The 23481-nt window shown below is 35.6% G+C and overlaps 2 protein-coding genes and 1 non-coding gene across 3 annotated transcripts; 2 read left to right on the plus strand and 1 right to left on the minus strand.

Moving 5' to 3' along the window:
- The first annotated feature begins 17057 nt into the window (after positions 1 to 17057).
- On the plus strand, positions 17058 to 20514 carry LOC111879071 (uncharacterized). Its single transcript, XM_052769312.1, has 8 exons — positions 17058 to 17276; positions 18616 to 18739; positions 18849 to 18916; positions 19016 to 19075; positions 19156 to 19314; positions 19483 to 19629; positions 19703 to 20026; positions 20218 to 20514. Exons 1-8 carry the CDS (start codon positions 17139 to 17141, stop codon positions 20299 to 20301), a joined length of 1104 nt encoding a protein of 367 aa, XP_052625272.1. The 5' UTR covers positions 17058 to 17138; the 3' UTR covers positions 20302 to 20514.
- A 698-nt stretch (positions 20515 to 21212) lies between these two features.
- On the minus strand, positions 21213 to 21286 carry TRNAN-GUU (transfer RNA asparagine (anticodon GUU)). Its single transcript has one exon. It is a non-coding gene; the product is annotated as a tRNA-Asn (tRNA).
- Positions 21287 to 21493: 207 nt separating this feature from the next.
- LOC111879079 (uncharacterized) lies at positions 21494 to 23050 on the plus strand. Its single transcript, XM_023875557.3, has 3 exons — positions 21494 to 22490; positions 22571 to 22627; positions 22828 to 23050. Exons 1-3 carry the CDS (start codon positions 21662 to 21664, stop codon positions 22860 to 22862), a joined length of 921 nt encoding a protein of 306 aa, XP_023731325.1. The 5' UTR covers positions 21494 to 21661; the 3' UTR covers positions 22863 to 23050.
- Positions 23051 to 23481: the final 431 nt, after the last annotated feature.

A 23481-nucleotide genomic window follows, 5' to 3' on the forward strand; every position in this document is an offset into this window, starting at 1 on the left:
GTTGAAATTATGGGTGGTTGACTTTGACTTTGAGGGTTGACTTTTGGTCAAAGTCTCTTATTATAAGGTAGACTTATGATTTACCTTGTGTGGAATGATAGGAGGTGCCGTGCACCCATATTTTGGTAGGAGAGCACTTAAATCTGGTTGGCTTTATGTTAAGGTGAGTTTCCTCACTGTACCCATGGGCCAAAGGCACCAATGTCGGCCCACTAGGATCTGTTATACTAGTTATCTATGTGACTCTTGCATGGTGTGTTAGTCTAATCCCATTGTATGATTGGCTAGGCCCATTTGTATGTTGGTTTGGGCCCACGGATCAGGAAGGGCTAGGCCCAATGTATGTTATGTAGGGTGCTAGTTGTCTCTGTGACTCTTGCATTTGTATATCGGGTTAGGCTAATTGGTTTGGAAGGGATAGGCCCATTATGGTGGGTTGGTCCCAATGTGAGGGCTAGGCCCAATGATATGTATGGTATGCGGTATTTTGGAGAAATCACTAAGCTTTGTGCTTATGTTTTTATGGTTATAGTGTCAAGTACCTCCGGTTCGAAAGGGAAGGGCTCGACTTGATCGCAACGCATCCACCCATGTTTCCGTAACTTTATGATTTTGGGATTGTACTTTGATAACTAATTTTTACTATGATATACTTTTGAATGATTGAAAAGGATTAAATGTGTTTATGATTGAATTGAAAATGAAATTTTTATCTTATAATTTTAGGATGTTACAATTTGGTATCAGATCCTTGGTTTGAGGGATTCAGGCACACTCTCGGGTGCGACTGAACTCAAACTAAGGATGTGGTAATCTTTTAAAAGAAAATGAATTTCTAAACATAATTTTGTAAAGAAAAAGGGGGTGTGATGCATGCAATCAGCTGAGCTCAAGTAAGTGATTCCCATAATACCCAAACATGTTGATATGTTATATGATATGAATGTTTGCATGCTACGATAAGGCTATGGATACTTTTAGGAATTCCATGATAGATTGGCCTGATATTTGATGCCTTGTAGCCTAGGAACAATTGGATGATATGATTGGGAATACGTATTGGTAACAGTAATTGCTAAGTGTATCGTATACCGTTAGGATCATATAGCCTTAGCATGACTGATTTGACCTTATTTCCTGTTCCTTGTCTAGTTGTGGTCCTTGGGTAGAGTTTTTCATTCGACAGTCTATTTGATCTTGTATTGTGTATAATTTGTATGCATTAGGCGACCAACAGTGAGAGTGGAAGTTCCTAACATGGGTTGTAGTAAGTGAGCTTGATATATCCCTTTTTTGTTTTGCGGCTTGGAGTGTTACTACACGAATATTGGTTGATTTGTGCTTTGTGGAGCTCTTAGTGATGTGAGTTAACTATTAAGTAAATAAGTTATGTCACATGTTGCAAAGGTTAAATAATCTCAGAGTGACGGATTTGACTCTATTGCACAACTCACGTTTGAGTCTAACTGTTGTAGGGGACAAGGACTATAATTCTCATTAGAAGTATAATGATAAATATAAAGTAACTAAACCTTTTATAAATTCCCAATCTTAGGTACTTTAGGAAAATGTGAATTTGGTGCTAACCCATTAAATTACACTTTGTACCTTACCAAGTTGTTGGTGGAGCGTGTGTGGGTAACCGACACACTAACATGGACTAGTAAGAGTGGCAAAGGGTGACTTAATGTTTATCATAGATCGGTGGAGCGTGTGTGGGTAACCGACACATCGATTAGGTGATAAAGATTAAGGGTACCAAGTTAATATGCATGGTTATTCACACCTTGTTTGTGATCCTCGGCATCCCAGTCACAAACTTGAGAGGGCACAATCGAGATTTAAACATGCCATTGAAAAGTTCAATGAATCTCAAAAGATCTAGGAGTTTCAAACCAATTAAAACCTAATTCCTATTTCATTTTTCATGGTGGAAATTGGTGAATCGTCATTCGCCTATGTTCAAATATTTTATAGCTTGGATTACGGCATCCCTCTTCCAAGTTATAAAATATTATGTTGGGTCCTAGCCTTAATATTTCATATTGGGTGTTCTATTAAGGACTTAAATCAACTAACTTGAATTTCTCCCATTGTAGATGTCTGGTTCAGACAACTATGATCTTCCTAAATCTCTTGGAACAAGCTTTCCTAATGAAGATGATGTCCCGCGATTGGATCATGGAAATCATACTCCTCTTCCTCCACCTCCTCCAATTATTCTCCCTAACCCACAAGCTCGAAGACTTGAAAAGTTCAAGATCACTCAAGCCCTACTTGAAATGCAACATAAAGATGAAAGACATGTGTGTACTAATGTCTTAGAGATGAAGTCATACATTGACAGGTTGAGAATGTTGGGTGTTGTTGTCCCAAGGAAATTGGCTATTGACTGGGTTCTTCAGTCACTTCCTGAGTCGTATAGTGAGTTCATTAAGGACTACTATGTGACAGATCACGACATGACCCTTATTGATCTTTCTTATTTACTTGTTGTTGTTGAATCAGAAATGTTTTGGCGCATTGGAAAAGTAAATTTGAGTGGAAGGTCTATTTCTCAAACTTCCATGGACATTGACAATGGTAACATTAGAATTACAGAAAAACTTTCTATTCCTAATGGAGAGGGATCGGCCTTGGTCAACTCGGCTGACCAAAAGGTAAAGGGAAAGGCTAAGTCTGTGATAGTCCTGTGTACCATTCCCAAAGAGTCTATATGTTTTTTTGTCAAGAGAAGGGGAATTGGTTGCGAAGTTGCCCTAACTACCCGAAAAATATAGGAGAAGGAAGAATCAAAAAGTTTGACTCTGCTTCAGGTAAGTCCACTATCTAACTCTATTAAGTTCCTAATTGTTGATTCTTAATACATGATGTGACTAGGTTGCATTTTGATGTTTTGTAGGATCAAGCAAAGGGAAGGAAACATAAAAGAAGAGTATGATGAATCTGATCGCGAAGATGGATTTCAATCGCATGGTTCGAAGATCGGATTTTTGAGTTAATACCTGGGGGTTATGATAGATTGCTAGAAAATATGTAATAGCATAGTTTTCATTTAAAGTTGCATTGTAAGGAAAAAGTTTTTTCCGCATTTTATAAATAAATAAACTTTTGTTTTATTTTATTTTGTATCTCCTTGAAATGGCCATTATGAAAAATTATGTTTGTATGTTTCTAGCAATAATGGAAATATGAATTTGATTCTTTCATTTGTGGTAGTGTCTAGATTTACCAAATAAGGAAAGATTCTCATCACCCAAGTTTCAATTGGACTGAAACTTGGAATCATGCAAGTTATATTGTATGATGAATGAGAATTTTCATCTTTGGAAAATTAAGATTAATTCCTTGTTCACATGTATATGTGAGTCAAGTGAAGGACAAAGGGATCGGGTACACTAGGTTGTGTGCTGGTCAGGTCCACCACAAAGATCGATAAGGCTACTCATCATGATTTACTAAAAGTTAGTAAAATGGTTACACTTACAAGGTTAAGTGTAATTCTGAAACACTAGAAAAGTTTCATTGTATGACAGGGCGGATGAGAAGAATCAAATTAGGCAGAAAGATAAAAGGTTTCTCGAATCTGAAAAGATGGGAGAGTACTTTAGTATCATGTTTTATGATCATCTTACTGATTATGAAACCATATCTCAATTCATCCTCTAAGGAAATCTTAGTGCATTCTAATGGCTAAAAAGAAGAGTCATGAGTTGTTGAAGTGGTTAAATCAACAAGATGAGTCATACTTCGTTCCAAAACAATTCTTAGAGTCATACTCCAAGATTGTAACTTGAGTGACACATCTTAAAGAAGGTTAATAACACTTGTCAAATGTAAGAGTACAATGTTTTCTACTCTTGTACATTTGAAATTGGTAAGTTGTGATGTTGTGGATAAAACAAAGACCAACTAAGGCCAACTGTGTGAAGTGTTTGTCTTGATAAGAATCCGCACTATCTCTTGAATATTTGTTTGTCAGGAATGGTTCTTGGCAAGAGAGTCTTACATGTCAAGATGACAGTGGGAGTCTAAAAGATCCTAAAAGAGTTTCAAGAACTAACCAAGAATAAAACCTGTAGTTTATCACTAGCGCACGACTTGAGGTTTGCAACCTATTGCGTTGACATATTCTTCTTTTTGTGTTTATTCCAGTTAAAGTTGACTATGCATATGAGTTCTACAAGCTCTCAATTGTTTTCATAACAACCTGGAAGCAATGGTAGGCCTTGTGCTACCAAGTGGCAAAAAGTTAAGATTGCACAAGTTCAGTCCGGATGAGTTTGGATTTATCACTAACCTTGTCTTGTGATTATGGTTTTGACAAATTCACATGGATAGGAACACATACACTATAAAATCTAAGTGTCATAAGGTTTCTCTTCGATTCATGAAAATGATGGTGAGGAAACGCTTTCACTGAGTAGATTTTAAGTAGATAGCAATTGTGATATTTGCATTCTTAAAGTCATCAGTGGAGCGTATGTGGTTAACCGGCACACTAACATGGACTTGTGATAAATGGAAAAGGTCTAAACAATTGAGACTATGATTACAACATCCCTTTTCATAGTTCTAAAATTGTTTAGAAACACATGTGAGCCATCTAAGGAAAGGTGTATGATTTTGATAAAGTCTTATCAAAGCATCTCGTATTAAAAATCTGAACTTTGGTAAGAAAGTCAATAAAGTATTGATTTCTAGAAGTTTAGCTGATACATGTCAAAGCTAGTGGGAGCATGAGTGTTATGCTAATAATCATCATGTTAGTGGGAGCATGATAATAATGATAAGTGTTGCAAGTTAGCAATGTTAATTATAGAAAACAAAACTTTCAATTGGGAAAAATTGTTTTGCTATAATTAAGGGAGAGGAAATCATACTTCATTTCAATTCTAAAAGATCAGATTGAGATTTTAATCATCTTTAGTCATATATATATATATATATATATATATATATATATATATATATATATATATATATATATATATTATGTTTTAATGGTTCAACATAAGGAAATTCTATATATATATATATATATATATATATATATATATATATATATATATATATATATATATTACGTTCTCAATATTCGATTATGATTATGGTATCCCTCTTCATTGTAGAATTATGAAAACATGGAAAATAAAAAAAAATATTGTAGCAAAAGACTGGTCTAGGATCATGTCTTTATGTGAGACATCATGAATCGTGTCCCATATGCTTCAGATATAGGATCGATTACATGTGCTATAATATTTATTCTTTCTAAATTTCCAAATGCCTAGGGCATTAAGAGGGGAAAAGGTCTAGAATTGGATATGACTAAAATGATTATGCAATTGTCGAGGACAATGTGAGGTTTACCAAAGATTGGTTGCTCATGGACAGTTGGAAGTATGGTATAAATTTTTTGGAAAGGACCATATTAACATATTCTGAAAAAAGGCAACTCTTATTCAAAAGTGATAGTCAGATTGGGAATACGGAAATGTTTCATAAGTGGAAGTTATTCATTAAATCTATGTAAGATTAGAAAAACTTAATGCGAAAAGGATGTTTAAAGGAATGTACTTTGAATTTGAGACTTCGTTTCCATGGAATTGATCTCCATTGGAGTACTCTGTAATGTCTGTTCACAAGTCTTTGTGACTTTGTGCATAGTCATTACAAGAGGATCAATGCATATAAGTTTAGAATCTAACAGATTTCGGTAAATGGCAGGAATATGGAATTCTTACATTTACTATAAGGATTTGGGATTGTGAAATAAGAATCATTGGAATTATGTTTAATTGATCTATTCAACAAAGTAAGGATCATAGACAAACATAGTGTGCATATTTGGTGTATGGCATAACTATTGTTTGGACAATCATAGTGTGCATGTTTGGAGCATGGCATGACTATTGTTTTGATTCAAGTATAAAGTTGATTATTCGAAACATTATGCAATGAATAATGAGTAATCAATATGGTGTTTAAATAAAAGGTGTTTTATTTACTCTCAAAGGTGCTTGGGACCATATAGGATTAGTATTATTCTTATGTTTCACTTTGCATGTTTTGACTTCCCGAATAACTAAGTTATTCAAATTCTCCATAGTCAGTCATATGTTGGAAGTAGATATGAATCAAGACTGACATGAATTTGGCTTGTAGATGTCTAAGGTGTTGGATATAGCAAGAGTTGCTACAACATTCATGAGTGCTCCTGGAATGAGATTTGGGTATTGGATTAAACCCACGTTCATTTGAATCACTTCATGGATTTTATCACGAGTGATCATGAGACGATAATATCTTATATTCTTCAAACCTAGAGATATGACTTGTTGACTATAAGTTGATTATACATTGATTATACGAAAACGCATCAGTAACTTGATGTTATAAAACGTGCCTTTGTGTATGATTCAACAAGTGGTTAGTACAAGCATATGAGTCAAATTTTATCCATTCCTTTTACCCTTGGATGGATAAAAGCGATATATGTGGGGCCCTCGATGATTTAGTGATGACACCCCTAAGTGCTTGGCCAAGCCTGGACTGGTTTGATTTGTTCAATTAGTCAGTCGTCATAGATCGGAAATTGTGAAACAAAAAATGGACAGAGATAATGATTATAATACATGTCTCAGTCCATATGGTATCAAGAATGGAGGAATATATGATCCCTTATCTAATGGATAAGTCATTTGACTAAGTCAGAGTTCGGCAGCGGCTTTAAGAGCTACGATTGCTAGTCGGGATCTTGGAGTCATATGCAATAATATTTTTAGACTTATCCAAGTGGGAGACTGTTGGATGAGATGTCTAAGCCCATAACTATTATTGGTATGTACTCGACCCGAGAGTAGCATGGTCCATTTAGGTTGCACTTCACCGGAACAATTTGTATGGATAGTCTTTTGAGAATAGTATGCCTACGGTTTATTAATATATTAAAAGTTGTAATATATTAATATGAAATCATAGTATTTAATTAGTATTGATCAAGAATTAATTTAGAATTAATTTAGTGATCAAAAGGAACTAATTAAATATGGACTCTTATATGTAGCATGGGCCAAGTTCATTTAGGTTGGGCTAAGCTTGCATGGATAGTCCATGGAGTTTTTAACCCATGGATCCTATGGAAATGAAAGGTCACGGGTATTAGGGTTTACATGAATGTAACCTTAATCCTCCATACTATATAAAGAGGTCTTTGGCACATGAAATGGCACTAGTGTGTGAGTAAACAAGAATGGGCCAATTTCTAGTGTGGTTATTATTCTCTCAAGATTTCCAAGGTGTTTTTGGTGATTTGTGATTCCACTTGAGGCTTACACACTACTGGGGCTAAGCTCTTAAAGTTCAAGACTTCAAGCTCAATCAAAATGTATGTCATTTAACTAGGCTTTTGTAGTATAGTTGCTTCAAATTATGCTAGTTAGAATTAAAACCTTGGAATATTAAATATTTTCATTCATAATAGAGAAAACATAGATCCAAGGTTTATAGGGTTGCATGTACACCATAGGAGTGTTAGAATACTCAAAACCCTTCAAGTTTGCTCAAGGTTGGGGTGTTCAGGACCTTGCAATGATTGGTTGGCGAATCTGTGGTGATGCATAGCAGATATGTGGTTGGATCTAGGTTGAGGGTTGTGTTAGAGCCTTTTTGCCTTTTATTGTCTGATAAAGGCTTTGGGGTTTGAAGCATGACCCGGACACTTGATTGGGATATAGTCAATGTGATGAGCGTGTTTAATTGTGGGTTGGTATGGTAGATGGAGAGCAAGACCATGAGGTGGCTCATGGTTGATATTAGAGTGTTGTAAGATTGCGAGGTAGTCATAGTATACACAAGGATGATAGGCTATCGGGGAAGTATAAGTTTGTGATGTAGTCGTAGCATCCACCACAATGAGGTAGGCCATGGTAGGAGTGGTTGTTGGGCTGATAGACGATCATCGCATGCTTAAGTTGAGGCAGACAGTATTGTCGGAAGATTTATATTTGTTTTGGTATGAGAGTCATTGGATCTAAGGAAAGGTTAGTCCTATATAGCACTTGATTGGGTGAGACCCGTGGGCAAGGCCCGTTCGATTGTGCAGACTAAGTGAGACCCATGGGCAAGGCCCGTATGGTTATGATAGAGTGGGTAAGACCTGGTGGGTGTTGGCTTGAGAAAGATATTGGATCACGTTTAGAGTGGGACGAATTTGTGGTCAGTGATTGGCATTCGTGCGGTGGTTAGGCTAAGGTAGCACTTATCAGCTTGACTCTTAGTCAAAGCCTTATAATGGTACCAAGTGCGAGATTTCCAGTCTCGGCGGTCGGTTAAGGCTTTTGCATCTCAATATAGTAGAAGGTAAGGATGGATGTAGGAGAACTCGAATAGATGGAATTTGCAAATTTGTAGTTATCAGGATGTGATTTTTACATTGGTTAGGCACCTAGGGGTGAGACTTGCATTGGGAGAAACCCTTGAATACAAATAGAAGGTTCCAACAGCGATGAATGATTGGGGATTTTGTTTTCTACTGGTATCGGCAAGATAATTCAGGCTCGAAAGGGGGTTTCGTGTGTTTGGATTGTGAAGTGGAGTGGAATTGGTAGTGATTCAGAATGGTTAGTCTGTCAGGGAGTCGGAGAAGGTTTTGCGACTTAGGTTTTCAGGCAGAGTGGTGATCGTTGTTCTTCAATAGTTAAAGTTTGTGGAACAAGGATCTGTTTGTTACCAAGGTATGTGAGTCCTGCTAAGGATGGGTTCGATCGTAGTCTTAGAAGGTTGTTGTATGTATGAGTCAACTTCTTAGTCCGTATTAGGGTTGTGGAAGGACTGTTCAAGTTACCTGGCGTATCTGGAAGGTAGTAAGGAGTAATTTCGAGGACGGAATTTAATTTAAGTTGGGGAGAGCTGTAACACCCATTTTCCTGGATGAATCGAATTAGGGTTTAAGGAGTCATTATGTGGAATTTTAGAAGAATTTGAGCCTCACAACGTGACCTTTGAGAGGTAACGGCGTGAGATGGGTTTAAATGAAACTTCTAATCGTGACCGGTCTCATGACGTGAGACATAGAGGCTCATGACGTGAGAACTAATGCAGCCCATGCCTATGATATTTTAGGGCTTCCTTCATATTTGAGCATCTATAAACCCATTTTAGGGTTCATCATCAGCCTCCAAACCCTCTTTCACCTCAGAAAACCCTACTCTTCATTCTTGTTGATTCTTGGCCATTTTTGGAGCGATTCTTGGTTTGGAGAAGAAGTAGAAGATAATCTTTTGAAGAGGCTTGTAAGGAATCATCATCATCATCACCTTACATTGCCTCTGGACCTTTTTAAGTGTCAAATATTCCTCCTTTATTGTTAGTTAAGGCCAGATCTAAGTTTTGTCCCACTTTCCTCCTTGGTTGAACAAGTTTGAATGAATGGAAACCATAAAGTTGGCAACTTTATGGGTTATAAAGGCATTAAGAGTGTTGTGGAGTTCAAATCTAGTGAATGGTTGAGTTTTGGAACCTTTCATGAAAGTTGGATGTCCTTTTCTTCAACTTTTGACCCAAATGAGATCTAGACATGTATTGGACATGTATGTCTAAAAAGCATCGACTTTCCAGTGTATTATGGAGTTATAAGACCTTTTGTAAAGTTTGAGTGAAAGGCTTAATGGATTAAGGACTTAAATGTTGGATTTTTGGCTTCATACTATCCTCACAACGTGAGACATGAGATCTCTCGACGTGAGGGTTGAATGACCCGATCTATTGTTAAGTTTCTTGGAGCTCACCACGTGAGAGGAGGCTACTCACAACGTGAGGTCAGCCCAAGTGACTTTTCCTTAACTGATTTGGCTAGGATGAGTCAGGATGAGTTGGAATCGGACCGAGTGAGCTCTCACGACATGACCAAGGGTTGGTCACGACGTGAGGATGGATAGCTGACATTATGATCTGTTGACTTTGACTATGCCCGTTGACTTTTGGCTTGGGTTGACTTTTGGTCAAAGTCTATTTTTATAAGGTAGACTTATGATTTACCTTGTGTGTATTGATTGGAGGTGTTGAGCACCCATATTTTGGAAAGAGAGTAGTTAGTTGTGGTCGGATTTGTGATTCGGGTGAGTCTCCTTACTGTACCTATGGGTCGAAGGCACCAATGTCGGCCCACTAGGATCTATTATGCTAGTTATCTATGTGACTCTTGCATGGTATGTTAGGCTAAGCCCATTAAATGATGGGCTAGGCCCATTTTTATGCTAGGTTGGACCCATGGATCAGGAAGGGCTAGGCCCAATGTATATTATTTAGGGTGCTAGTTGTCTCTATGAATCTTGCATTTGTATTTCGGCCTTGACCCATTGGTTTGGAAGGGCTAGGAACATTATGGTAGGTTGGGCCCAATGTGAGGGTTAGGCCCAATGTATAGTATGTGGTATTTTGGTGAACTCGCTAGGCTTTACGGTTATAGTTTGATGGTTATACTTTCAGGTACCTTCGATTTGATAGGGAAGGGCCCGACTTTATCGCAGCGCATCCACCAATGTTTTTCCGCAACTTTTGTGATTTTGTGATTGTACTCTGATAACTAATTTTTACTATGATATACTTTTGAATGATTGAAAAGGATTAAATGTGTTTATGGTTGAATTAAAAATGAAAATTTTACCTTGTAATTTTGGGATGTTACACGAATGTTGGTTAACAAGATGAGATTTGTATGTTGGTATGGCATCAACAGTTGACTTTTGTGTTGGAAATCGTTTTTGTATTCGATTGCGAGGTTGCCGGCATCGACGAAAGGTCAGGAATGTTGTTTTCCCGCATCAGTTGAACAACTCAAGGACATAGAGGTTTGTTTCGGTTAGGGTTATAGTATGGAGTCATTAGGGTTGTGATTTGGAAAGTTCATGTATGTGTAACATCCCGGTGTTCAGGTACTTCTAAATTCATCCCTATAATTCTATTTCATGTCAAATTGGTCCCTAAGTCCAAGATTTACGCCTTGAAGCCCTAGTGGTAATTTTGTAATTTGGGCATGAGTACGCCAAGCATACATGTGTGTATGCTGAGCGTACTAAGGAGCGCCCTAGTACATTCGGCGTACACTTATGTATGTTGGCGTACTAATGTCAGGAGGAAACCCTAATTGTTAGGGTTTGGGTAGTATTTAAGCAACATTATCGTTCATTTCTCCCCTCCTTTTCAGCCTCCACATCCTTTGAGACGTTTTTGCAAACCTTAGCCCCTTGTGTGTGTGTGTGTGTTTTGAGCTCAAGTGTGTGTTTTTGGTGTGTTAAAGGAAGAAGAAGTTGCATCAAGGAGCCTTGAAGTGGAAGCAAGCTTGTGGATCTGAGATCTTTCTTGAGAAGCTCTAGAAGGTATAAAGTCTTTACCTTGATGTCTTGGTTGTTAGATCCCATTTTTGGGTGCTTTACGTTGCTTTTCTTGTCCCAAAGGTCCCATATTGTGGATGGTTGGTTATTTTCATTTTGAGTTGTCCTTCCAATGCCATAAAAATGAGGTCCCAATTGTTAGAATTGTTTCATGCATCTTGTAGAAGGTCTTAATGGATTAATACCTTGTGTTAAGCACTTTGTGGACTTGTAAAGTCATAAAGTTGGAAACTTTATGACTCTAGGGTGCATTTGGACTGTGGATCTGAAGTATGGACTTGAGTGCTTAAGCCATTAAGCACTTAGTAAAGTTTTGGGGTTGCAAGGGTACGCCCCACGTAGTCGGTCAACCACCCCGATGGTGGTCAATGCGAGACTTCGCGTACGCTAAGCGTACCTTCGGAGTACGCCTCGAGTACTCACATGGGTCAGCCTTTTTGAGTTGACTCGGTTGACTTAGTAGGTTTGACCAGCTGACTTTGACCAAGTTTGACCTTGAGGGCTTTTTGTGTATTTTAGGAATTTTTATGGAATTGGTCATTTGGTGGAAATAGGTATCATATAGAGAGCTGAGATTCGGAGTCTGACCTCATCCATTCTGTTCAGTTTGCGAGGTGAGTTTTCCTTACTGTACTTACAGGTCGAAGACACCAATGTCGGCCCATTGGATTGACATCCTGTTATGCATGCTATTGTACTAAAATGTTATGTTAGATTGGTATCGTGGTATATAGGATGATGCTATGCTTAGTGATATGTAGATCTGGTCGACTGGTTGTAGACTGTTATATGATTATGTGTTATATGCGCACATGTTTGGTCAGTGGCTGAGGCTTCACTGCTTTGTGCGTAAGCCAACATGCCGGGGCATACTAACCCGGTTGACTAGGCCCGAGGGTATTCCATCTCAAGAATGATTGGACCCATAATATGCTGGCATTCTAACCCGATGGTTGAGGGGCTGGGGTATTCCAACCCGATCGTTGATTGGACCCATACATTCCAACCCGACGGTTGAAGGGCCCGGGGTATTCCAACCCAATGGTTGATTTAACCTATAGTATGTTGTTATTGTATATGTGTTATTTGTTTGTGTGTTGGTACTTTGGGGGAACTCACTAAGATTTGGGCTTACAGTTTTGGGTTATGTTTAAGGTACATCAGATGATCGCGAGAAGGCGAGGGCATGATCATGCACCTCCTCGTGTTTTGTTTTATGATTTTGGGAAAACTCTGATATTAAACATGTTTTGAAAAGTATTTTGTAAACAATGATGATTTGTGGATTGGTTTTAAAAGTTTAAAATTTTCATGAATTTTATGGATGTTACAGTATGTATGAAGGTCATATATGTTTAGGATTTTTAGTTTTCATGCAAAGTAGTTGGAATCTTCCTTAGTTGGTCGAGGCCGGAGGATTAAGGTTCGATTTTTATCGGGATATGTGATCCATGTTGAGATTGGAGCTTTGATAGCATAAATAGAAGATGGTATTCTACACAAGAGGACTTCTCAGTCCTAATTAGTATCCAAGAAGTTCTGGCAAGTTCGTCGGGTATGGTAGAGTAAGTTGTAAGGAATGATTTCGAGGACGAAATCTAATTTAAGTGGGGGAGAGTTGTAACACCCGTGTTCCAGATTGGTTTAGCTTTATATTTATCATGGACTAAAGATAAAGTCTTGGGAAAAACTTTGCGCCACGACATGGCGCAAGGATGCCCACGACATGGCATCAAATATATGATTGTGTGTTTTATTGAATAGCCATGGCATGTAATTAGGCTAGAAACTTTATCCATTTAGACCATGGAATAGACCAGATCTGAGCTTTGGAGCTCTTAGAATCAAAGAAAACGACTTGGACCATTAAGTTGTTGGAAATCCAACACCCACTGTGACATCCCCATTTTTACGGTCAGAAAAAACTGATTTCGTTTATGTTTTTATAATAAAATCAAAGTAATCTTTCAAAGAAAAGTGTTGCGGAATTTGTTCCTAAAACAAAATATTATAAAAATTTATCAAAGCAGTTCTTAAAGAAATGTATTTTCATTACATTACAAAACTCAGGATGTCATCGTCAATACAGATCAAAAACATAAACAACTCATCATAGGCCACAAAACAAAATTGGCCTCAAAACAATATAGGCCTTACAACATTCTATTTATTTTATACTGGCATATAAATCCATAATCTCTCATCAGATCATCCAACTAAGCTTTTGCCACTACCTGTAAAACAAGAAACTGAGTGGGTCAAGCTGGGGAGCCTGGTGAGCATATAAGGTTTTCAACCCACAATAAATAAGTTTATTATTTCCAACAATCATTCAATCCGATTACTCATTCCCGTTATCCTCACTTTACGTCCCTAAAACATCTATTAAAAGGGACCTATCCTAAGGAATTTCATCGGGATGGACACTACTGCTAAGGGCATTCCTCATCCATAAGGGTTCGTAAGGCAACCATGGGGGGATGGAGTACACCGATGAACACATCGTGCACAAACACCTACAGGTTGCGAGCCTGCTAGCGTTCCAATGGACTTCTTAGAAAAGTCTGTGGTCGTCATCCATACTCCGCTAGATGATTGGATCAACGTCAACATCAAGGCCTCTCATCATTTTATTTCATCACACACCAATTATTTCATTTACCCATGTTTTACCTAACATATTTGTAGATATAAAATACATATACAGTCTAGATCTGAAAAACAAAGTTCAAATCTTTCACCCAACATAGATCTTTAAAGTAAAAATACATATACGGTTCAGATCTAAAGAAAAAGGTCTAGATTTGACAAAAAAATACATATACAATTCAGATTTGAAGAAAAGTCTTAGACCTGAAAGAAAAAGTTCAGATCCGAAAAGAAAGAGGTTCAGATCTTTCATCCAGCATAGATCCCAAGTAAACAGATAATAAATATACATATAGCATGTAATTTATATAAAATACTTCATATCTATGTGTAAGATGAAAGTGACTATACACTCACCTGATAAGGAGTGATTCAGACAATACTTCGCTTCTTAAAACAATATTCTTTGATGAAACCGGGAGGTTTGCTTGAAAATCGGGCTCTGCACGGGCAGAGTTTCAAACCAAAAAACTCTTTTTCTCGGAGCCTTCGGGTGCTCTGGGGTTTTCTTTTAACGCTAGGGAGGTTTCCTACACTTCGGGGGTGTTTTGGAAGGCTAGAGAGAGATTAGAGAGAGAAAGATAGTTGAAAATGTGAGGAAAAGGGGGTGCACCTCACACCCTTCGAGGACTACGTTGGGCGTAGTTCCGAGGTACGTTGGGAATACACCGAAGTTCGTACAACGCATGTCGACAAACTGCTGGGGCAACGTGGCTTATCTCGGACCGCAAGAAAGGAGTTCACTAGGCGTACCAATCCTCGGATGCAGGGCGTACTCGTACGCTGGGCGTCCGAAGGTCTACGCGGGGTGTAGCCTCGCATCCAGCTTCGCAACTTACACCTCCGACTTAAAAAATTCGTAACTTTCGCATACGAGGTTTGTTTTTGACGTTCTTTATATCCACGCGTAGGTGAGACCGTACTCTACAACTTTCGTTTAGACTCCATCGGCTAATTTTACTCTATTTTTAATGTTATATTTTTAACAGGCCGGGACAGGAAAAGTCCGTTAAATTTCATATCTCCTTCATCCGATGTCCGTTTTCATTTGTCTTTTTATCATCGCGCTACTATTAACGAGATTTTCGATTCTCGTTTAGGTTGCGTCGGCTAGAAATATTTCGATCTAATATTCGAACTCCGGGCTGCATTACGCTAAGCCGAAACTTAGAAAAATAATAACTTCCTCATATGAAGTCAGATTTGGGCGTTCTTTTTATGCACGCCCTCGGTTTAATGAACACTACGACTTTAGTATAGATCGCTAAGACTAAAAATTCCTCTATCGTAAATTCTATTTACTTCACGTTGTGTCGTGCCGGTTCTACCGCAAAAATTCGACAAGTCATAGCTTCTTCGTTATAACTCGGATTTCGGTTTGAAAGGAACGATAGTTGCGACATTGACATAGATGGTTGGTGATGATGTGTGGTATTGGTGGTAGTGGTAGAGTTTTGCTTTTTGACTCCCCAAATTAGTGAATTAGTAATATTATGATTCTATTAAATTGTGAATTTTGTGTTAATATATGAATCGATGTTTGAATGAAAATATTAGACTGTAAAAATTATAATTTTACTCTTTTCGTACCAAAAAAACAAAAAAAAAAATCAAGATTTTAACATGTTTAATAAGTATTATGTATGTTTTTACTTATAAAATGGGGTACTTATATTATATTTTATATATATACTAGGTGTGAAACCCGTGTATTACACGGGTTGATTAAAAAAATATATCAAAATTTAAATATTAAGAATTTTTTAAAATAAATAGACATATTCTAATGAATAAATATAACCACTATTAAGAAGATCATCCATAATATCAATGATTGTTTTGTTATATTCATTAAATTTGTTATCATATTCAATGTATTTTAATATATCATATATATATTTTTTAAGATTTTTTGCATTTATTATCACATTAAATATACTTAATACTTTACATATATAAATTTAGTATTATGTGTCATATTAATTGATTTAATTAAAAAAAACCACAAAATGACATGTGGATTTAAATTTAATCAAAAAATTTACAAAATTACATGTGACAAATTTAATGAAAAGATGACATTTGGAAAAATGATCTTCATTTATTAGGATATATATATATATATATATATATATATATATATATATATATATATATATATATATATATATATATATATATATATATATATATATAATCTTCGTCAATTAGTTAATTAAAAGTTGAAAAAATTATTGATTCTTCTATTTAAGACATTAATATATCTACACAAAATATAAGAGTCCTTATTAGATATAAATATTAGGGGTGTTTGTTTGGGTGAATCGGTTTGATCCGATCCAATCAAGTAAATCAAAATGAATTTCAGTTTTCAATACATGGATCCGAATAGCCTAAACTATTTTCAAATATGATCCAATCCAACCAAATTATAGTTTGGTTGGATCGGTTGTTACAATTCAGTTTTCAAGAGGCAAGACATTTTAAATAATGTATAAATTAAATATTAGCTAACTCTTTAAAAGTAACTAAATAAAACTTTTTAGCTACGAATTATAACTTATAAACAACTATTAAGAAAATTAGTTATAGTTTAATATTTCATTGACAAAAAACTTTTAATAAGAAGTACATATTAAAGTATTATCTTGATTGAAAGTTTCTAATAATTAAAAAATAATTTAGTAAATTATTAAATGATTAAATATATATAGTAAAAATAAATAATAAGTGTTGTTTGTTTTTTTTGGATTATTCGATTCTTATTTTATAAACCAAAACCAATCTGAAATCTAAAAATAATAATTCAGTTTAACTTAAAATTAATCAAAAAATCAAAATACCTGAACCAAGAGTCCAATTTAAATTATCGAATTGAACAATTTGATTTTAACCAAACAGTGAAAAGCCCTAATAAATAAATATGTATACCAAATAATTTCTTCAATAAAATTAATAGACTCCCAAATTAAAAAAGGCAACGATTAAAATTAAAAAGAAAACGGACGAATCAACATCCCCTTTCTTTGCATCGCATCACACTCAATCACACCGTAAAGGTCATTAGAGAGAGAGAGAGAGAGAGAGACGAGGATGGACACCGGAACGCAACCGAGGCCGCAACCACAACCGCCACGCCGACCGCCGACGGAACCACTTCGTCAACAAGGAAATGGCGATTTCACGGCAATTGTCACCGTTCTATTTGCCTTCATTGCTATTGCCTCCCTTGTACGCACACTCACTCATGTCGACTTGAATAATCGTATTTATACACAAACCTAGAGATGCTGGTTAATATATTGTTGACTTGTACATCTGTAATATTAAAAGTTTGATTCTATTGAAGAACTTTGCTTCTAGAAATCGCTAAAACGAAACTTAGGGCTTTACTGCTAATAGTGCTCTTTTGGGTTTAAAAAATTGTAGGCATCTTGCAATATTTGTACGTTTAGGATCATAATTCTCAGAATGTTGCTCTGTTTTTATCTCGGACATTGGGATGCAATGTGTAGTGCTACTGCACCTTCCAGTTTTGGAACTCACTCTTTGAGATCGTAAGGATCTAGAGCTCAGACGAGTTTCATTAACTTCTGAATACAATGGTATAGTAATCCATGTGTTGTGTATCAGAATCAGACAATTTCCTTCTGTTTTCTGAGTTTCAGGATCAGTTTCGAGGTTGTATACTCAATAACAAATACATTAGTATGATTTTATATATTAGGATTTTGCAAACGCATTCCCTGAAGTTGAATGTATTCCCCAGTTAGCATTAGTTTTGAGAGTAAGATTTCTGGTGGCAAATTCGATTTTATTTGTGCTCTAGGGTACGTTGTAACCAAACCAGTACATAACTACATTCTACATATACTATAAACTGCAAAAGGAATCCCTGAAATTTAATGTATTTCCAAGTTTGCAAGAATGTGAGAGAATGATTCCTGATTTCATGTTGGTCATTTGGTCAATTTAATTTCATTTATGCGTAAGGGCGCATTATAACCAAACAGGCACATATTTGCTACCAACTTATAAAGCGAAATCTGACACTAAGTTAAAAAGGATAGTTTGGAGTACAACCAATTGCCAAGTAGTTTCACATCAATTCATATGGGATAAGTAATTTAGAAGAAATCAATTTTTAGTACATAATATGTTCCTCCATTGAATGTTCAGTGTTCTAGATCAATTCATCCTTTAAATGGCTTCCCCTTTGGGGACACACATCAAATGTTTACTTAAATGAGTAGCTCCTTGAATGTATTCATCTAACCAGCAAAGTAAATGCTTTCAACAGAGAAGCTTGTGGTCCAGTTTCCTCTTATCTGACATTGATGCCTTATTCATGACTAGTAGCTAATGTAATTTTGTTTTCTTCTATGTTCTTAAAACATATTCCATTTTTGGACTACCCCTTCTATTTTACGACAGTGAAGCTTCTTATTCTATTCTTATTATATGTTTACCTTGCTGGCCATGTGTAATAACAATTCATTTTTGTTTCTTATAACTTGTGGAAATAAAGATTGTTGGTAAATGGTAATAACTAATAACCCATTTTTTGTAGGTTTTGATTCCATCTTCATCACCAAACTTGAAGAACAGCTTAACAGTCTTGCATCAAGTTCCTGAAGGTCATGTTGGGGTTTACTGGCTAGGGGGTGCCCTTCAAAAGACAACTACAACTCCAGGTCTGTTAATACTTAATACTACTTCATACTTCATACATAATATTAATATCTTTCAGTTTCACATCATAAATCAACCACAAACTTTCTATAAAATTGCTTTTAAATTTAGGTTTTCACCTGAAGTTACCTATCATTACCCATTACGAGCCTGTCCAGGTCACCCTTCAGACAGATCTGGTAAGTTTTTTCTTTTATATACTCTGAAAAACATATGTATCACACTATCACTGAAGTTGTTGTTACTAAATCCATTCGTTATACATATATAATATATAGGTGAGAGACATTCCTTGTGGGACAAAAGGGGGTGTTATGATAAACTTTGACAGGATAGAGGTAAATTTTTATATATATAATTTCAATTTGTCCTAAAACTCATCAAGATTTATTTATATATAATTATTTTTTTCCTACAGGTTGTTAATCGCCTGAAAAAGGAATCTGTGTATGACACCCTTCTCAACTATGGTGTAGAGTATGACCATACTTGGATATATGACAAAATTCATCATGAAATCAATCAATTCTGCAGTGTTCACTCCCTTCAAGAAGTTTACATTGACATGTTTGATCAGGTATATAATATATATATATATATATATATATATATATATATATATATATATATATATATCGATTCTCTTATGTAGTTTTAATGCCATGTTTGTGATAAATAAAATGAAAGTAGGTTGGTATATATATATTATGGGTAAAAGAGTAAATTAGGTTGGTATTTTTTGTAGATTGATGAAACAATGAAAGATGCTCTTCAAGCTGATTGTACGCGTTATGCACCAGGCATAGAGATTATCAGTGTTCGTGTCACAAAGCCTAGAATTCCAGAAAGTGTAAGGAGAAACTTTGAGCAGATGGAAGAAGAACGCACCAAGGTTTGAAATGTCTAAAATACCCTTGAAAGGTATAAGTATAACAAAATAAGTAATTTTTTGTTAAATTTTATAGGTGTTGGTATCGGTAGAAAGGCAGAGGGTTGCTGAGAAAGAGGCGGAAACACAAAAGAAGATTGCTATTTCGGAAGCTGAGAAGAATGCTCATGTTAGCAAGATTATAATGGAACAGAAATTAATGGAAAAAGATAGTTTGAGGCTGCAAGAAGAAATTTCAAATAGAATGTATCTTGCCCGAGAAAAGAGTTTGGCTGATGCCAAATATTATCAGACTATGAGAGAAGCTGAAGCAAATAAGCTGAAGCTTACACCCCAATTCTTGGAGCTTAAATTCATTGAGGCAATCACTAATAACTCTAAAATGTTCTTTGGAAACAAGGTCTATTTCTTTCTCTTATCTCTCTTATTGGATATATATATATATATATATATATATATATATATATATATATATATATATATATATATATATATATATATATATATATATATATATATATATATATATATATAGTAAAGCAGTTAAATTTTAATGTAAATAACATTATTATTTTATTTTGATACATACAGATACCGAATATGGTGTTGGGTCAAAGGTTGCTTGGGAACTTCTTGCAAGAGGTGGAAGGAAGAACCAATTTGGAAGCAGCATAGTTTGACTGAGTATGACTATGAGGAAGGAGGTTTTGTTACTCTACTTACTTTGAGTAGAATGATTCTGTCTGTTTGATTATATATAAATTAATAGATACTACAAAGATTCTAGAGAAAACACGAAAAGACCTTTGCGTGAATCGGTAGATGTTCATATTGGACTTTTGTTTTCTACTTGCACCACGATTTTATGATGGGAATACCTGTTTGCAATTGTTATTTGTTTGTTTATTTTTTCTTTAATGATGAATTCTTAATTGGCTATGTCAATATGAGAGCATAATGAAATCAGTTATTACTTCATATCATTAGTGCAAACCATTTTTAAAACGTATTGCATTGATGTAGAGGTAATTGTAAAAAACTAGATTACATGGTATGTGTGGATGTAAAAATTACCACATCAATATTACATGTCACCTACGTAATCAATGTTACAAGTTGGTTGGGACTCGTGGGTTCGATGCGTTAGTATAAGAAAGGTAAGAAATTAAATTGGTTAAAATATACTAAAATTAATATAAGCTTGATTCTAAATATCGATAGATAGTAGATTGAACTTTTATGTGATTTTCCATGATTAATTACAATGGTAAGTCATGGTAATATATGACAAATTAAAAGAACATTAGGAACAATTTTTTTCATCAGGTGGTTATTATTGCATCGATATCGATAATTGTTAAAAACTAATGTGAGAATATTTTTTTTTTTTTTTTTTTTTTTTTGATATGGATGCAGAATGTGGGAGTTTATAATCAAAGATAATTATAGCTACTTCATGGTAATGCGACAAATTAAGAAAACACTTTGAAAAAGTAAAAAATTCTTACCATGTCATATATCTACAAGAATAATAAATTTCTTAAATAATAATGACAAAATTGAACAAAAAAAAGTGTAAAAGTAAGCGCTAGAAGGAGGGGTCGAACCTCCGACCTTGTGGTTAACAGCCACACGCTCTAACCAACTGAGCTATTCCAGCTTTGTGTTAAGTTAATTTGAATAATAATATAAATCCATCCATTTATCCATGCATAAATGAATTCTATATTACATTTGTAAGAAACTAAGAATGCTACCACCACATATGTGTAGTATTTGATTTTTGACTTTTACATACATATATAGTAAATCAAAGATGATGGAAATTCAGGTTCAAATTCAAATGAAAACAAAATAATTAGTACTACTGTCTGTAAAAGTTATAACCCATGATTACATTGAATCCACTTTTCAAGAAATCTTGAAATACTTTCACACCACACCGAAAGAAACCACCTTTTATGATATTGATATCCCCCTTTTAACTCTTTCAAACTATTTCCAGACACCAACACTTTCTTTCAGTACTCCATTAATGCCTGCTACAACAAGCTCATGTTCATGGCCACCGGCATGGACATGGCTACTTCTCAACTTCTTCCTCTTTCTCCCTAAAATACCCTCATCCCACGTACCTCCCATCGTCCCTACCTGCAGGGACAAATGTGGAAATCTCACTATCAAGTACCCTTTCGGCTCCGACTTCGGCTGTGGCCATCCGGATTTCGCTAGATACATAAAATGCACCTCCGGCGAGCTCCGGTTCTCCTCCGGCACCGGAATTTACAGTGTCTCAAGCATAGATTACACCACTGCCACCCTCGTCCTCACTGATCTCTTCATGTCAACATGTTCTTCCATGCAAAACTCCGGCAGCTTTCGCCTGGATCGGGGCAACCCGTTTACGTTATCGTCACAAGATACATTTATCCTACTTGGGTGCTCCAGGACTTCGCCTGTGTTCGACCCGAACGAGGATTTGTGTGATACGGGTTCGGGTTTGCATCTTTGTAGGGGAATGTATTCTTGTGAAGGGGTTACCGGAATCGGGTTGGAACCAAATGCGCCTGTTTCGAGCTGTTGTGTTTATCAACCCGTTATAGATTTCGGGTCGGGTTACTGGTTGGATCTACCGAAACTTCAGTGTTCGTCTTATGTTTCGATGTATGGATTCGGTGGTGATGAAACGGATCCGATGAAATGGCAATTTGGTATTTCTTTGGAGTATAATAACTCGTATTATACTGACACGTGTAAGAGTTGTGAAGCGAGTGGTGGGTTTTGTGGGTTTGCTGGGTTGACTCAGTCCTTTTCTTGCATTTGTCGTGGTGGTGGGAACTCAACGACTAATTGCTTTGGACGAGGTATGTACTATGTACAGATTTTAATGCATATGGTAAAAGTTTGGATTGCATATTATGACATTTGGATTTAATGTGGTTAGGGTATGCTTGGAGTGGGACATGGAGACACAAAATTCAAACCAAGATAAGTTTTGGAGGTAAGATGAAATGAATATATGAAATGTCCTTTTTTAATTAGATAAAAGCTATAAATATGAAAAGGAAAGTATTTTATAAAGTTAAGCCAACACTTAGAAACTAGAAAGATTTGTGTACTAATTTAGCACAAAATCAAAGTACTGACTATTGTTATATACTTATATTTCTATGTTTAAATGCCAATCTTTTGTTTTTTCAGGAATTTTGCTCTTGTGGGTGGTGCTTCTCCTTTAAAATTGTTAGGGAATTTGGTACTTTCTTGGTTTAAGAATCAAGAACGACTCATTTTTATTCGAAATATATTAGTATCTATTTCATAGTTTAGAAAATTATTATTTATTTGGCTTAAATATCAAAGATGATAAGTCGTGCTCTATGTATTTATATGATGTTTAAGAAGAATAAACATAGTTATCACTTAATTACTATGAACTCTAATGCATCGGTCATATCCTTTGTGAAAGTTTTAACAAAAAACTTACCTTTCGTCATAAATGATGTTGGTCTATAGTCTATAGACATACAAATGGAAAGTAGGAATAAAATGTTTGTGCTACTTCGATTTTCAATAATAGATATGTGGCATACCTTTCTCCCAATTGTTATAAATCTCAGCGTAAACAATAAATTACGAAAATCCTCCCTATAGTTTGATCAAATCTATAAGTTTTATCCCTAAAATTCTTTATTCACACGGAAGGTCCAATTTTTTTGTTACAATTATCGTCTCTAACATATATAAGATGTCAATTTTGTCCTCATCCATTTTTTTTTTAATTTTTTAATAAAATATTGTTAACACCTACCCATTTTATACATGATTCAGATATTGAATTTAATTTGAGTAGTTTGA

This window comes from Lactuca sativa, chromosome 3 (genome assembly GCF_002870075.4).
Source record: "Lactuca sativa cultivar Salinas chromosome 3, Lsat_Salinas_v11, whole genome shotgun sequence".
Lineage (NCBI taxonomy): Eukaryota > Viridiplantae > Streptophyta > Magnoliopsida > Asterales > Asteraceae > Lactuca > Lactuca sativa.

Excerpts from the sequence above, each read along its gene's own strand:
- LOC111879071 (XM_052769312.1), top strand. The coding sequence starts at position 17,139 with ATGGACACCGGAACGCAACCGAGGCCGCAACCACAACCGCCACGCCGA. Across the intron at positions 17,277-18,615 it reads TCATTGCTATTGCCTCCCTT|GTTTTGATTCCATCTTCATC; the intron begins GTACGCACACTC and ends CATTTTTTGTAG. Across the intron at positions 18,917-19,015 it reads TCACCCTTCAGACAGATCTG|GTGAGAGACATTCCTTGTGG; the intron begins GTAAGTTTTTTC and ends TATAATATATAG.
- LOC111879079 (XM_023875557.3), top strand. The coding sequence starts at position 21,662 with ATGCCTGCTACAACAAGCTCATGTTCATGGCCACCGGCATGGACATGG. Across the intron at positions 22,491-22,570 it reads GACTAATTGCTTTGGACGAG|GGTATGCTTGGAGTGGGACA; the intron begins GTATGTACTATG and ends TAATGTGGTTAG. Across the intron at positions 22,628-22,827 it reads AACCAAGATAAGTTTTGGAG|GAATTTTGCTCTTGTGGGTG; the intron begins GTAAGATGAAAT and ends TTGTTTTTTCAG.